This window comes from Miniopterus natalensis, chromosome 8 (genome assembly GCF_054644295.1).
Source record: "Miniopterus natalensis isolate mMinNat1 chromosome 8, mMinNat1.hap1, whole genome shotgun sequence".
NCBI classification, from domain to species: Eukaryota; Metazoa; Chordata; class Mammalia; order Chiroptera; family Miniopteridae; genus Miniopterus; species Miniopterus natalensis.
In genome coordinates, this window is record NC_142088.1 from 40,505,728 (window position 1) to 40,522,337 (window position 16,610).

The window sequence follows — 16,610 nt, forward strand, 5'->3', positions numbered from 1 at the left end:
CTACTATCTACTTTGCTACCTTACATTGATTGATTTCAGATGTTAAACCAATGTTGTATTTTTGGGGTAAATGTCATTTGGTCACAGTGTATAATCCTTTTTATGGGCAGCTGGATTCAGTTTGCAGATGGTAATAATATTGTAATTAAAGATTCTGCATCTATGTTCATGACGGAATTTGGTCTATTGCTTTCTTATTATGTTTTTGTCTGGCTTTGGTATCAGGATGCTACTGGCCTTTTAGAATGAGTTGGCAAGTGTTCCTTCTGCCATTTTCTGAAAGAGTATTGGCAAGACTGGTGTTATTTCTTCTTTCTTCTATAAACTTTTGATAGAATTCATCAGTGAAATCATCTGGGTCTGGGTTTTTATTATGGAAACAACTTTAAATTACTAATTTAAATTTATTTGTTATAGGTCTCTTCAGATTTTGTTTCTTCTTGAATCGGTTTTGATAACTTATATCATTTAAAAAATTCATTCACTGTTTCTGAATTGTCTAATTTTTTGGCATAAAGTCGGTTGTAACATTCCCTTATAATCCTTTTAAATTTCTGTAGGGGCCATAGTGCTGTCCTCTTTTTCATTCCTGATTTTCGTAATTTGCATCTGCCCTCTTTTTTCTTTGTCAATATAGCTAAAGGTGTGTCAGTTTTGCTGATCTTCTCAAAGACCAAATTTTTAGTTTCATTGATTTTTCTCTGTTATTTTTCTATTTTCTATTTTACTGCATTCTGTTCTAGTCTTTATTTCCTTCCATTGCCTTGCTTTGGGTTTATTTTGTTCTTCTTCTTGTGGTTTCTTAAGATGATCAATTTCAGACCTTTCTTCTTTTTTGACATAGATACGTAACACTATGTTTCCTTCTGACTGTACTGTATAATTTAATATGCTGCATTTTCATTTTCTCTATGATAAAATATCTTTAAATCCATTTTGATGTCTTCTTTGACTCACTGGGTATTTAGAAGTATGTTATTTAGTTTCCAAATATTTGGGGATTTTCCAGATTTCTTTCTGGTATTGATTTCTAACATAATTCCATTGTGGTTGGAGAACATATATTGCATTGTTTTAATCCTTTTAGATGTAGTAAAATTTATTTTGTGGCCTAACTTATGATGTATTCTGGAGATTGTTCCATGTGCATTTGAAAAGATTATGTATTCTTTGCTGAATTTTATCATATTCAGGAAGTGTTTTTGGCCATGATTTCTTCCAATAGTTTTCTATCTTTTCTATTTTCTATTTTCATAGCCCTCTTCTTTCTTTGCTATTATACATTAATTGGTATAGTTGATGTTGTCCCATAGGTCTCTGAGGTTCTGTTCATTTTTCTTCAAAGTTTTTCTTTTTCAGATTAAATAATTTCTATTGGCCTAGTTTTAAGTTCACTGATTTCTTGTCTTCTGCTACCTCAAATATGTTGTTAAGTCAACTCTAGAGAATTTAAAATTTCAATTATTGTCTTTCTCAACTCCAAAATTTTCACTGGGTTATTTTTAAAAAACAATACAATTTCTATCTATTTGATAAGATTCCTATTAGTTGGTCCATTGTTTTCATACTTTCCTTTAATTCTTTAAACACTCTTTTAGTTCTTTGAACACATTGATGCTTTGATAGTTTTGTATGTTAAATCCAATGTATTCATTTAAAGAGGCAGGGTAAGTGCTATCATCTCCCAACCCATCTAGTCTCCCCAACTTGACTCAGTTATGAGAGTATGGCTTGATCCTAATGCTGCAGAAGGTTGGTTGAAAAGTACACATAGTTCTTTTTTTTTTTTTTTTTTTTTTTAAGACTTTATTTTATTTTTAGAGAGTGGAAGGGAGAGAGAGAGAAACATTGATGTGAGAGAGACACATGGAGTGGTTGCCTCCTGCTCGAGCCCCCACCAGGGCCAAGCCTGCAACTGAGGTATGTGCCCTTGGCCAGAATCAAACCTGGGACTCTTTGGCCTGTGCAGACTGACACTCTAACTACTGACCCAAACCGGCTAAGGTAGTTCATAGTTCTTTGGTAGATAGTTGTAAACAAACTATGAAAACTAGCATGTTTAGGAACAAAGACAAATTAATACATCTTAAAACATCAAAACTTGGCTAAGAGGCATTTTTAATAATCAACCTCAGAGGTCAATAAAGAGCTATAAATACCCAGTTTACTATTACCTCACAATTCTGAAATTGGTGCTGTTCTAAAGAAATGTTTAATGTTAACATTTAATGTTACTTACTGGCCTTACAGGTAAATAAATATAGATCTGAAATGAACTAGTCATGATAACCAAAAATTTGGGGTAGGTATAGTAGAGAATATTAGAAGGGTAAATGAAATAAAGGACTGGCTAGTCTATTAAAAAAAAAAAAAAAAAACTAAAAAAAAATCAAACATACTCATCCAACTTGGATTCTTTCTCCCTCTTTTGAATGAGAAGACCCAGTTTGACTACGCTGGCTAAAAATGACTGTGTTTCAAATCTTCCTAGGGACTGAGAGTAAACTCTTAGAAAAAGGATTCACATCATGACCCAACTCTCTTTTTTCTGCTCTTCATCATCACCTCAAAAGAAACTAGAAAACTTCACGAAGAGTCCACTGAGTTAAAGTTCAAATCTTATCCTTAAAAGCATTAAACATAAAGGGTGCAAGACAAGAAGCAGAGTTTCTAATCTCTTTGTAGCATCACATTTTCATCTGCTGCATAAGAATAAATTAAGCTGCAAATGAGGATCAGAAAACTGGATTCAGATTTATAAGGTAAATACATACTACCAGTAAAGAGTAAGTACAATAGGCTAGGAAACAAGGAACACTATGGGAACTGGGTCAGAGACAGGGTTTAACTTTAAATCAGAAATCTGACCTAAAAAAGTAAGCATGGCTTAGACCCTAATAGTATAACCCATTCTTGGGTATTCAAGTTAATAGAAAATACATATATGCACAACCCAAGAACACGGACAATGGTGGGGAGAGGGACTGGGGAGAGGGAGGGGACGGGGTGGAATGGGTCACTGGGGAGAAAAAGGGACATTTGTAATATTTTAAACAAAAAAAGAAAATATATAAGCTCAAGATAAAAGCTGCCACATACCTCACTTTAGGCACAGATCTAAAGACAGCTAATTGGGGATAAAATACCCACTACTTAAGAACTTAGGTAAAAATACTACTTATCAGAGTAAAAACATGTTAAAATGCCTGCTTTAAGAAAATGGAAATAATAGCAGCCACTCCCGTGTTGCTATTAAGGACCAGTGTAATCACAGCTCGCGTGCAGGGAGAGGAGCTCCTGTACCGATCAACCTGAGAAATTCCTACCACTCTGGCTCTACCACTAGCTGGGTGACCTTGGGAAAATTACTTAAGTTAGAGTTTTAGGTTCTTATTTGTAAAACAGAAATTATTTACCTATCTCATAGGGCTACTGTAAGTATTAGCTGAGATAACAGAACATTATACTTATTAGAGACCTAAAGCTGCTGATTGGATTGAACAAACATGAGTAGAAAATATTTAAAAATTAGGTCTGTGTTTTTATATGGCAAAATTTTCTGTGTGCTCTTTTTTGAAAAGGACATTTCCATCACTTATAAACTACTGTTCCAAATTATGTGATAATTTAGAACAAGGTCATTACACACCCAGATGGCCAAACCTGAAAAATACTGTTCTCATGTCAGAGACCTTGAGGAAAGAATGCTCTAATGGGACCAAAACGCCTTGGGAAGAATTATGATGTGAACAGCTCTAGAAATCTTAATTTGTAAAAGGTCACAGAGTTACAAAAAACATTGCTCATTTCAACTAATTAAGTGAAATTTTAGTTAAACGGCACCTTTAAATATTGGTATTGCAGCTGCGAGTGCATTTAAATAGCATTTACGCAGATATAATTAGCACAATTAAACATGGGTAGAAGTGGAAACACCATTCTTAATTATATTGATATAATCAGTTTTATTAATGCTTTATAGCAACAAAAGTGACATCTGACAGTAGCACACAATTCATGACTGATCCTAATATTAAACATGTTAGCATATTAAGGAATCTAAAGCCAGGTAATTGGGAAAAGAAAATCAAATAATGAGTTCCTACCTGTGACGATACCATAGTTGGGAGGTTCAAGAACTACTCCATAAAACTGGATGATGTTTCTGTGACTGAGGACACTGAGTATTTCTGCCTGTACAAAAATAAAATATAAAATTACATGAAGTTTCACATTTATAAGGTTTCTATTCAATTTTCTTTTAGATATATTTACAAAGATATACATATGTGCTCAGTAAGTATGTGATGCTGATAAAACTCTGTCTTTTAGCAGCATTCTTGAAAGTTTAAGAATTTTTACTGAAGTTTTCTGCAAATTTAAAACTGAAATGGGATTGAAGGGGCAACAAAAGAGGTGCCTCCTAGCAAGCCAGCACAACTGAGGGCGGAAAGGGTGGCTAACTAGGAGGGCTCCGCATTTATTTACGTAGAAGTCCTCTTGCTAACGGTCAGATACATTCCTTGTGCACAACGTCTCTTCTGGGAGGCTGCAGCAAGACTGAAATTTTGTCAGCCGGATGAGTAGTCATGATAAAATTAAGGTAGAGGTTTTTAACTATTAATGGAATAGATTCAGGTAATATTTATTTATATTATTTATCTAATCACTCATTAAAAATATTATTTCCGGCCCTGGCTGGGTAGCTCAGTCAGTTAGAACGTCATCCCCATAGGCCAAGGTTGCAGGTTCAAATTAACCAATGAATGCATAAAAGTAAGTGGAACAACAAATCAATGTTTCTCTCTCTCTCTCTTCCTTTCTCTCTAAAATCAATACAATTTTTTTTAAAAAGTTACTTTTCTCCTACTGTATGCAAAAGGTACTGTAAAGGATATAAAGGTCGATTTCTGACTTACAGTGCTGACTTGATAGTGAAGCCATGCTTTACACTGTGAAATGTATTAAATACTAGAAAACTGTCCTGCAGAGTAACATGGTAAAAAATAAATTAGATTTATCAAACTTAATTTCTGAAGTGAAAAACAGAGATAGTACGGTGTGTATCTGCTAATGTCTCTAGAAGGACATTCTCTAGATTGACTAAATCACATTCAGCCATTAAAATTTTATTTTTGTGGAGATAAAATATGGCTAATTAAAAATTATAAACAATTAGGTAAAAAGTCATGTAAGTCAAATATAGTAAATGTTTAATATTTTAAAATGAAAGGCGTGTTACTGGCAGTAAGTAAATAGATTTACAAGTCCCCACCTCAGAAAGGGGATCATGAAGGATGTTAACAATTACCGAAAATGGAGAAGATTTCATCAGAAAGAAGACTCCCCTTAGAAATCTGCACACGTGAGTTCACTTGCTTTTGTGAAAGAAAGATTCTGAGAGCCTTACAGAATGAAAGCAATAGTTTATGAAGATGCAGATCATTAGGCAGGTAGGCTCCATTTATGTCTTATATTAGGAACAGGCTTTTCTCCCTGGTTGTCAACAGCCACCTACACAGCAGCAGGATTATGTCTCACAGGATCCATCCGTCTGCCTGTGATGTGCTGACAACCGAGACAGTAGGTATAAAAACCCATGGTACACTTGTACTGTCCACAAGTTTCAATGTTTCTCCTTGCTCTGCGGTGGGTGCGGTATTTAAAATCTTACTCCATGGACCCTGATCTCTGGCATCTCACCAATTCCAAGATTCTATGTTTCAATGAGAACATGAAAGCAAAAGGCAGAAAAGTGGCTCATGCAATCATTGTGAGGAAGCAGTCTCCTTACTGCACTGCATATTCAAGGCCAAAGGCTCTCTCCAAAGACAGCTGTGTCTCCAAAATATCAATAGGATCCAGCATCAGACTATTCCCCAAAAGCTCATGAAGATATGAGATGATCCCATATTTTATAAAAATGAAAACTGTACCAACTGCCATACGGCGTCCATGTTAGCAAATGTTTACTCTGAACAGTAGGGTGAGAAGAGTGAAATGCTCGCGGGTCTGCTTCAGCCCTCATTCTGGTCTTACACCTGCATAAGGGTCACTAAGGGAATCATTTCATAAGAATGACAATCAATTACATCAACATAGAAGAGAGACTGGGAAGAAATAAAACAAAATATTAATGTGGGTATCTCTAGGTAGCAGAAAGATCGTGATTTTAAATGTTTATATATTCCCAGATTCTTTATACTAAGCCTATATAATTTTTAAATCAGAACAAGTAACACATGATTGCTGTATGTAATATACATGACTAGAACATATAAACATAAAACAAATTATCTGCATGGAAATTATGATTTTTCCCTAAGACTGAGTCAGGAAGAAGTAAAACTCTTTCCTTACCTTCCCAGGACTCCCCTAAGGCATAGAAAAACTACTGTAGCTAACCTCTGAGCTATGAGTTTTTCCTGATGTGGCTCTGGAACAAACTAGTGTTCACCTGGGTTGTTCTTGGGAAGGCCACAGGTTCTTAGGGGCCATGAGAACAAAGCTGCGGGTGCTGGGAACTCAGTGCATTCCAGATTGATCCCAGCCTGCTCAGTGCCTGGATCAGTGTTTTAGTAAACGATGTTCCTTTCCCTCCTTACACGTGCTCCTGTGGCCTGCTGCCTTTTACGGAAGGAAGCCTTTCCTACTGTGTTCATCTTGCAGAATGTTAGCGTGACACCCCATGAGAGAGAAAGGTCAGATGCTTTCTACACAGGAAGCATGCAATACTATTTGAAGGATGAACGAACAAATGGTATTTGATGATAATGATATTTAGTGTGTTTAAATAACTGCCATACGGCGTCCACACTAGCAAATGTTTACTCTGAACAGTAGGGTGAGAAGAGTGAAATGCTTGTGGGTGCGGGCTTGCTTCGGCACTCATTCTGGTCTTACACATGCATAAGGGTCACTAAGGGAATCACTTCATAAAAATGACAATCAATTACATAACCACAGTAGAAGCTACATTTGAAATTTGTGTTCACCAGCTCATTGCTGATTTACACTTTCAGAATGAAGACTGCCTGTTCCAGGCTCTGCAAGCCATGGCCATTAAATGAGCACAATTTCTTGACAGCCTTTCTCTGCTTGGGTGATTCTCCAGGCATGCCCTTGCCTTGGCATTGTACTTTTTCAGATTCAGAATGCAAAAGATTGCTTAGGCTTAAACCTTCCATTTCCAATTTTCTACCCAATATATTTTATCATATATCTCCAAAATCATCTCTGCAGGTAAGCCAACCTTTCGTCGAGTCCACAGTTTCCCTACCCACAGTGGCAGATGCTCCTCCACCATGCACTGAGACACAGAGCCCCAATTCTCAGGAGTGGGGCTACATTTCAAGCAGGCTCCCTGCTACAGACTGAATGAATGTATTCTTTTAAAATTGGTACGTTGACACCTAACCCCCAGTGTGACTGTACTGAGAGTTGGGGCCCTTGGGAGGTGGATGTCATGAGGGTGGAGCCCCCATGAATGGGATTAGTGCCTTTATAAAAAGGACCCCAGATTGCTCTCTCCTCCCTTCCACCACGAGAGGAGGCAGCAAGAAGACAGTCATCCATGAACCAGAAGCAGGTTCTAACCAGAAACCAAACCTGCTAATGCCTTGATCTTGAACTTCCCAGCCTCTGGAATTGTGAGGAATAAACGCTTGTCTTCAGTATTGTTACAACACTTCAAATGGACTACGACAGTGCTGTTCCTAGAACTGGGCCGGTATCATAAGAGTCCACAGCAACGGAACTAGGCTGCTTATGAACAGGACAGGTTCAAAAACACAATGCCACTGGTCTTCTCAGGGCAGCATACCTCTTATCTTTGTCACCACAAAGCCCAGAACTACTGCACTGAGCAGCGGGATATCAGGGACAAGGGGAAATTCTTGATTTAAGAGCTCCTAAAACAGTGTTTACATGTCTGCAACGTGCAAACACCTAGCTCTTTCAGGCAGGATATGTGTAGAACGTCCCCTCCTTTCTGGTTCAGGCTCCGATTATAAAGATAACTGAGGCAGAATGCTCAATCTCAGCAATCCAAATATTTATATGCACCAGATCACAAAAACCAGAATCAAAAACAAGAAAGTGCTATTTAATTCTTTGTGTTTTTACCCAAAGAGTGTCATGGTAGGGGCATTTTCCTAAAAGAAGAACTTGATTCTTACATGTATGACAAGATGGAAAACCAACCCCTCTCCTCCTAAAAATGCAGCGATAAAAGGAACAACTTAAAAAGTAGGCTTGATTTTCAATCCTGTATTTAATCACCAGAGTGTCATACACAGGTCATGCTCTTTGAGTCACTTTAGGCTTAATGAGACCCATTCACTCACATAGTCACATGACAAGCAACAAACCTCACAGCTCTGTAGGTTCTCTTTCAAAGGCTGCCCATGAGGTATGCAGGGAAATAAAGGACAATTGAACTGAATTCAGGTTCCGTAATATAAAACAGCCTATATTCCTAATGATGTTTCATGTCATGAAAACTTTTCTTTGGAAGGAAAATGGCCAGAAATACTAAGGAAAAAATAAACCAGTCATTCTGTGCACTCCTGCTGAACAACTGAGATGGAGCTGTGTGGCATTTATTACGAGCATCCCCACTGCTGGGAAGACTATTGCTCAATGGTTTTCCTGGTGGGTTGCAGCAGGCTCGCCACATGTGGTCACTCGGAGAACAGCCTGGGCTCCCCTCCAGGAATCAGGCTGCTGCCTGGTTAAGTACATACCTAGATCAGGGCAGACTAACCGGGCAGGAAGGAAGCATGGCTCTAACTGAATGAAACAAACAGCAAAGATTTAAGAACAGGGATTCGAGAGCTATCTCCAAATCATAAAAAAACTAAGAGGTTCCACAATTTTTGTGCTCACAACAGAATGTCACCGTGATGACATGGGTAAGTCACATGTATTGCAAACCACCTGTACTCAGTTCGGGTGATAAAAGCAAATAAAAAACCCTGCTTTCCACTAAACAACTTAGGGAACTTGGTCAAATTGATAACTTGGTGCTAAAATTATATGGAAAACCTTCCCAAAGGAATCCTGTAAATCAGTCCTAAAGTAGGAACTAATGAAGAACTAACTTTTAAAAAAATGAATAGTAATATAATTTAATCAGATACGGAGCTACATGAGTGGAAATTTAAATTCTAGTTCCAAAATAGATGGCTTTACAGCCACCTGGTCACCCTGGATCTTGTTTTCCTAGAAAATGGCTTGGTAAGACAAAATTTTCTTCCAGATCCCTTTATGCTTTAAATCTCTATCCATTCCTGTAAAAATAAATAAATAAAATAAATATATATATATATATTATTAACTACTTTACACAGTAGTCAGTAAGTATTTGAGTACTGTGCACTCAATAAATATTTGATAAGCTGAACTGAGATAATTAACCATGGTGTATTAGGCCATCCTCTGTAGTGAAACAGGCATAAGCATGAGTCTTAGCTCTGCCATTTATTCAAGCTAGACGACTTCGAGGAAGTTATTTAACCTCTCTGGGCCTCAGTCTCCTCATTTGTAAAATGGGGATAGTAATCTTACCCCAGCACCCAGCAAATATCAGGTGCTCAACTGAGGTTAATTCCTTTCTCTGACAGCTTACCCTTCCCTTTACAATCAGTTTATCATTCAGAGTCAAGTCAAGCTTACGGGCAAATCCAGACCTCTTCCAGCAGTGGATTCCACCTTCATATTTTGCTTATTTAGCTTCATGTATTTATTATATCCAAACTTCCATGTTTATGTTTTTTTAACCTAAACATAGTACTTTAACATTCCAAAGCACTTATCTTAGTTGACTCTTAGTAATAAGTTATTTTATTATATTTAAGATTTTTAAAAAACTAGGTCTTTGATCGGATTTGTTCAAGCTCACTTTCCAGGAGCTTAGTAAACGTAAGTAATAAAATTTGAATCTAGGTCTCCTACCTCTGCCTCTTTTTATGTATTTCCCCCCTCTCTCTATTTAAATGAAAAGCCCAATAAAAATATGAGTCCTTTCATCTACACATTTTTTTATAAAAAGCTGCCCATGCTCAAAGAGATTCCAATTTACAGACTCCTCTATAATAACAGCTAATATTTATTGACTGCCTACTATGAGATAGGCCAAGAACACCCTGGAGATTGAACCTTTAACTCCTCACAGCAAACCATGAGCTTGGGCCTACTATATCATCTCCCTTTCATAGGGGAAAAAAACCTAGGCACAGAGAAATTTAAAAACTTGCCCAAAAGCACAGTAAATGGCAAAGCCAGGTTTTTAACAAGTAGGTGATGCCTATGCTCTGCTTATAATCACTCAACCATCCCACTTTCCTTTACAAACCTAATTTGAATACAAAATGGAATGCTAGTTTATAGAACATCCTAAAATTACAGCACACCTAGAAAATTCCAAAGCTCTCTTTAGTTACAGAAGCATCAGAAACAATTCATCAGCTCCCTCTGAGGGCCTTGGCCGCTGGCCCCACTATAAGATTGCCATGCCTTCCTAGGAATCCACTGCACAAGATCAAGTCAAGAACCGAGATCCGATTCTCCATAGGCATTCGCCATCAGGCCAGTTAGCAGCAACCAAATTTATAGCTAATAAAACCAGGTAATTGCACAGCATGAGGCACCCTCTCTCTACGCAAAAATTACATGCTTAGGAATTTTGAGCGACTCTCACAATCTGATTAGCTAAGTGCTTTATAATATTACTCTACAGTGCAACAGAGTTTGATTATTTACATCCCATAAGAGAAATGTTTGCCACGTTTATTATGGAAATCTGCAGAATCATTTAGAATTCAGGCAAATTTAATTTTTAAATAATCTGAAAAGTCCTTTAACATCTTGTAGACTCCAATTAGACAGTATCTTGAATACCTGCATTCTTCAACTAAATTAATGATTTTACTATTTCTGGGTTCTGTCAGCATACTCAAACAATAACTAATGACAAAGGCATGTGAGTGACATCTACCAGGCTACTGATTTTAAAAGGAACAGCAAACCCTAACAAATATACAGTAAAAATGATCTGGAGGATGGGAGATAACTTTATCAAAAGTATAAACATATTTAATAAACGTGTGTGTTTGTGTGCACATATATGTGTCTTAGTGGTAGTTAGGGATGGTCAGCCACAATGGCCTACAGTAAAAGTTAAAGAGATAATAAGGACTCTCGGGGAGAAGAGGTAGGATGGGGGTTGTAAGGCATAATAACCCCCCAGTGAGGTCCTCCTGGTGAGGGGTAATTGGATTATCACCAGAATGTAGTATCAGAACATATTCAAATCCTGTCACCAACATCTTTTGTTCTGAATCTACACTCATGAAGCAATCTCTTTATAAGTTCGTTTTCCATATAATTCACCTACAAATGAAAGAGGGCATAAAGGGGATAAATGGTGACAGAAAAAATAAAACAGAATAAGAAAAAAAAGAAAATTAAAAAATTAGCAAGTTGATTTTATTCTTCAGTCTCAAGTCAAATATATGTTAGTATGATTTAGCATCCTGAGTTCACTCAACTCTGAACTCTTAAGATAAAATTTCTGAACACAGAAATCAGAAGCTACCATACCAGGGACCTATTTGGGCAGCTAGCAGCTTTGCCCAGGAGGTGCCTTCACTATATCCTTCGGAGCCTTAGATCTCCTATAGTAGGAAACTACTTTTCAAGACAGCCTATTCCATTGTCTCAAATTACTAGAGTTGACCTATGTAACTTCCTGTGTTCCTGATTTGATCTTGCTATATCCATTTCAGCTCAGATTTTTATCTCATTTCCAAATATTGCCTCACCCCGAATTCTTTTTTTTTCTTTTTACCATTTAATATAGATATTTATTCTATTATTTGTAGCTGCATCTTGAATGTAGAAACAAGTTGTCACATTCTTTGAAAAAGCATCCTCCTTTTTAAGAAATAACGAAAATACTAAGTAGTCTTGATTATATTTAACACAGGATCTCCACATAGTCAATTACACTGACATTTTCAGGTTTATTTTTTTTATTTATTTATTTGGATAACAAAACAGCAGCGATCCCCTTATTAAAGAAATGTCCTTTTTTTTTTTTTAATCCTCGCTCGATACTTTTTCCATTGCTTTTCAGAGAGTGGAGAGACAGAGAGAGAGAAACATTGATGTGAGAGAGACCCATCGATTGGCTGCCTCTTGCACATGCCTCAACCAAGGCCAGGGATCGAGCCTGCAATGGAGGTAACGTGCCCTTGGCCAGAATCGAACCCAGAGCCTTCAGTCCACAGTCCGACACTCTAACCACTGAGCCAAACTGGCCAGGGCGACATTAACTTTTTTTTATGTATACATTTTTTTATTGTTGATAGTATTACAGATGTCCTCCATTTTCTCCCCTTTTAATCCCCTCTGCGTAGCCCTACCCCCAGGCCTTCCCCGCCCTACTGTCTGTGTCCGTGGGCTGTGCATAAAAGTATATAAGTTCTTTGATTTAACTCTTCTTGTCATCCTCCTCCCCCCGCACCTCGAGATCTGTCAGTCTGTCCCATGCCTCCATGCCTCGGGTCTTATTTTGTTGGTCAATTCATTTTGTTCATTAGATTCCACAAATAAGTGAGATCATGTGATGTTTGTCTTTTTCTGATTGGCTTATTTCACTTAGCATAAGAGTCTCCAGGTCGATCTATGCTGTCTTAAAGGGTAAGAGACCCTTCTTTTTTACAGCTGCATAGTATTCCACAGTGTAAATGTCCCACAGCTTTTTATCCACTCACCTACTGATGGGCACTTGGGCTGTTTCCAGATCTTAGCTATTATAAACTGTGCTACTATGAACATAGAGGTGCATAAGTTCTTTCTGATTGGTGTTTCAGGTTTTTAGGATATATTCCCGGAAGTGGAATTGCTGGGTCAAATGGCAGTTCCATGTTTAATTTTTTGAGGAAACTCCATACTGTTTTCCACAGTGGCTGCATCAGTCTGCATTCCCACCAGCAGTGCACCAGGGTTCCCCTTTCTCCACATCTTCGCAAGCACTTGTAGTTTGTTGATTTATTGATGACAGCCATTCTGACAGGTGTGAGGTGGTATCTTATTGCAGGGTGATATCTCATTGTGGTTTTAATTTGCATTTCTCTGATGATTAGTAACTTTGAGCATTTTTTTCATATGTCCACTGGCCACCTGTAAGTCCTCTTTGGGGAAGCTCAAATTCTGATTTTTCTCTTTGCTTAGAGTCAGTGGGTGTCCTTAATTTGACTGTGACTACTTAATATCTTAATACTTATAAGAAGGAAGGGAGGGAGGGAGGGAGGGAGGGAGGGAGGGAGGGAGGGAGGGGGGAGGGGGGAGGGGGGAGGGAGGAAAGGAGGGGAGGAAGGGAAGGAGGGGAGGGAGGGAAGGAGGGAGGGAGGGGAGGGAGGGAAGGAGGGAGGAGGGGGGAGGGGGGAGGGGGGAGGGGGGAGGGGGAGGGAAGGAGGGGAGGGAGAGAAGGAGGGAGGGAGGGGAGGGAGGGAAGGAGGGAGGGAGGGAGGGAGGGAGGGAGGGAGGGAGGGAGGGAGGAAGGAAGGAAGGAAGGAAGGAAGGAAGGAAGGAAGGAAGGAAGGAAGGAAGGAAGGAAGAAAGAAAGAAAGCAAGCCCTCTTAAAGGCATTTGCTAAATGATATTATAACTGGATCCACTCTTCACGCCTGTTCACTGGATTAGTGTTTGTGTAACAGATTCCTTTTACTTCATACGACAATGCTTAGAACCCTGGAGAGATCAGAGACAGGCCTCAGTTTCTATTTTGAGTTCTCCAGGAGGAACTCTTCTCATACAACAGACTATCATTATTACTAAATGTCCCAGAGAAAATAATTCAAGATTTTCTCTATAATACTGCTTATCAACTGCCTATGACCTTCAAGAGACAAGAATCATTTTGCATTAAAAAACATCTAAACCTGGAGATGACTGATTCCATATACCAACCTGCATCACAGCAACACTTCTGGCAGCACACATATTTATTCACAAAACACACAGGAAGTCATTGCTAAATAATGCAGAAAGGTAACAGTGAGCCCTCCCTGAATAATGACATCCAATAGTGAGCCCAGAGATAAAGAAGAAAATAAATTAGAACATCAGCATGTTTTCTAGAAGATGGGCAGATTGTGGGCTACGAAGCATGAGCTTGTGGATCCTGTTAAGAGCCTACAGAAGGCATACAAATTTCTTTAAGGCTGGGAGAAAGGGGTTTGATACAGATGAACCAGGTCACATAAATATTATCATGCTTTTGCAATCAATGAATGTAGTAACTATTGAGTTTAGGAAGCTATAAACTGAATACACCCTCACTCATACATCAGCTAATGTATTAGCTCTCTTATGAGAGCTTCCTGCGTATCAACTCTGTCTCGTCACTTGACACATATGAACTCATTTAATCCATGAAGTCAGCACGATTATTATCATCCCCAATTTATCTCTAAGAAACTAAAGAGCAGAAAGGTAGGGTAATATGCCCATGATCAGACGGCTAAGAAGCAGTGAAGCCAAGATTCAAACTAGGCAGTCTGGCTATAAAGCCTATGATTTCAACCATCATGCAACACTGCCTCCCTCACAAATGAATATCAATCTTTAAAATCACATGTCTATACATGTACACAGATGTACATGCAAACACATTTCTGTATATAGCACACAGATAGAGTCACCTGTGACTACTGATATGCCTAGGACTTTGTACACAGTAAATATCCTCACATTTATTTGACCTCAGTATGAAAAGAACTCTAGAGGCAGAATCAAGAGACCCACATTCTAGTCTTGGTTCTAACACTTGATGGCTATGTGAGTTGGGGCCTCTGCTTACCTACTGATAAAATGTCAAAATGTGGAGGTAAATAGGAAAGAATGAATGATCTAAAGAGTCTCTTCAACTCTAACATTCTGACTTAAATCTGATTTCATTGGTATGGGGTGGGGCCCAGGCATGGGTGGGTCTTAGAAGCTTCCCAGGTGAATATAATGTGCAGCCAGCATAGCTGCATGGTTGCGTGCAAGCCAAACTGTAGCCTAGTCGCTTTGGAGTCAGAAAACCCTGGGGCTCTTTCAGCTCTATCATGTAGGAGCTGTGTGGCCCTTGCAAGTCTCAATGTCACTAAGCTCACTCCCTCTCCATCTGTAAAATAAGAAAACCATTATCTACTTAAAACAGCTGTAAGGACTAAATTTACATGGAAAGTACATGCCAGGCACAGTAAATGTTAGCTGCTTGTAGTTGTACTTAGAATGATCAAAGAAAACATTTTTAAAAGATACAAAGAACTCAACTCAGATACACAGAACATCAGCTAGAACTATGAATCACTGGAAAACAGACACGAAGACTGACAGTAAGAGCACAGTGAAACTCGTAAAGATGAGGAAAGGCCAAAGCACAGGTCTGGGGAGGACTCTGACCACAGACGGGAGCAAGGCTAGGGATGCAGCATCGGACAGAGCGAAGGCACGCGTCATCTGGCATTCTCAGGGGGTACGCGGCTGGGGGGAAATCTCTAATTCAAAGACCAAAATATACCTAGATGACCACAACTGTTAAGCCCAGTTCTTCAAACTTCTAAATAAACCTCCTAAAGTGCCCTACTATTTCAAAAATCAAGTGCCAAGCTGAAAGAAAGTGAACCCTATTTCTCTTTTGCACTTACAGGGTAAGGAATCTGGCTGACCATCATTAGCCTCAAAGTTACCGCACTGGATGGGGGATCTGAATTCGATGGGGCAGTTCTTGCGTTTCTATTTTCTACCCATTCTTAGATTTTTGTGTCAGAGGTCACAGAAGACCACAATACACCATCATTGTTTTTCAAAACAACTCTCTTTGGCCCTGACCAAATGTATTGTTGTGTTGATTAAATCAAATGAGCCCAAAACAACTCTCTTTGGCCCTGGCCAATGTATTGTTGTGTTGGTTAAATCAAATGAACCCAAATATATGAGCCCATTCAAATATGGGAGGACCACAGACCCAAGGGCAATGGGAAGAATATTTCTGAGTTATTTTTCCAGTAGTGGACATGGATCACAGTGATCTATTACCTGTAAAATGAGGATATTCTCTCCCAAATCTCAAAAGGCTACCGGAGGATGACATGGAAAGCGGTGCATCCTTACTGCAGGCGGCAGCACTGAACACAGGCACTGAACCAGGAGTGCAAAGACTGGGTGGGGATTTAGTTGTGGTTTCTCTCCACCTCTCCTGTATGCTATGCAGCAAGTTCTTGGCCTTTCAAACATTAGAAACTGGTAGAATGGGGGATAATAAAAACTATTAAATAAACTGAAAAAAAAATAAGTTTTACTCTGGAATAATTTTTAAACTCAGAGAAAAGCTGTATTTTAGATTACATTTAGATTCAAAGAAAACCGTAACGAAGTCCCTGTAGCACCCTCCCCCAATTAGCAACTTACGTTACTATAGTGCATGACTATTAACTAAATTCCAAGCTGTTTGCATTTCACTAGTTTCTCCATAATGTCCTCTTTGTGTTCTAGCATTCACTCCAGGTACTGTGTCGCAGAACATAGCTATCATGTTTCTGGAGTCTCCTCTGGCC

At 38.7% G+C, this 16,610-nt stretch overlaps 1 protein-coding gene across 1 annotated transcript in view; it reads right to left on the bottom strand.

Moving 5' to 3' along the window:
* The window catches only part of MAP3K20 (mitogen-activated protein kinase kinase kinase 20), a 103,675-nt gene that overhangs the window by 43,873 nt on the left and 43,192 nt on the right, over positions 1-16,610 (bottom strand). The window contains exon 3 of the mRNA XM_087819770.1: positions 4,107-4,194. Within this exon, the coding sequence (XP_087675896.1) occupies positions 4,107-4,194 (88 nt within the window). The remainder of the gene's footprint in view (positions 1-4,106; positions 4,195-16,610) is intronic.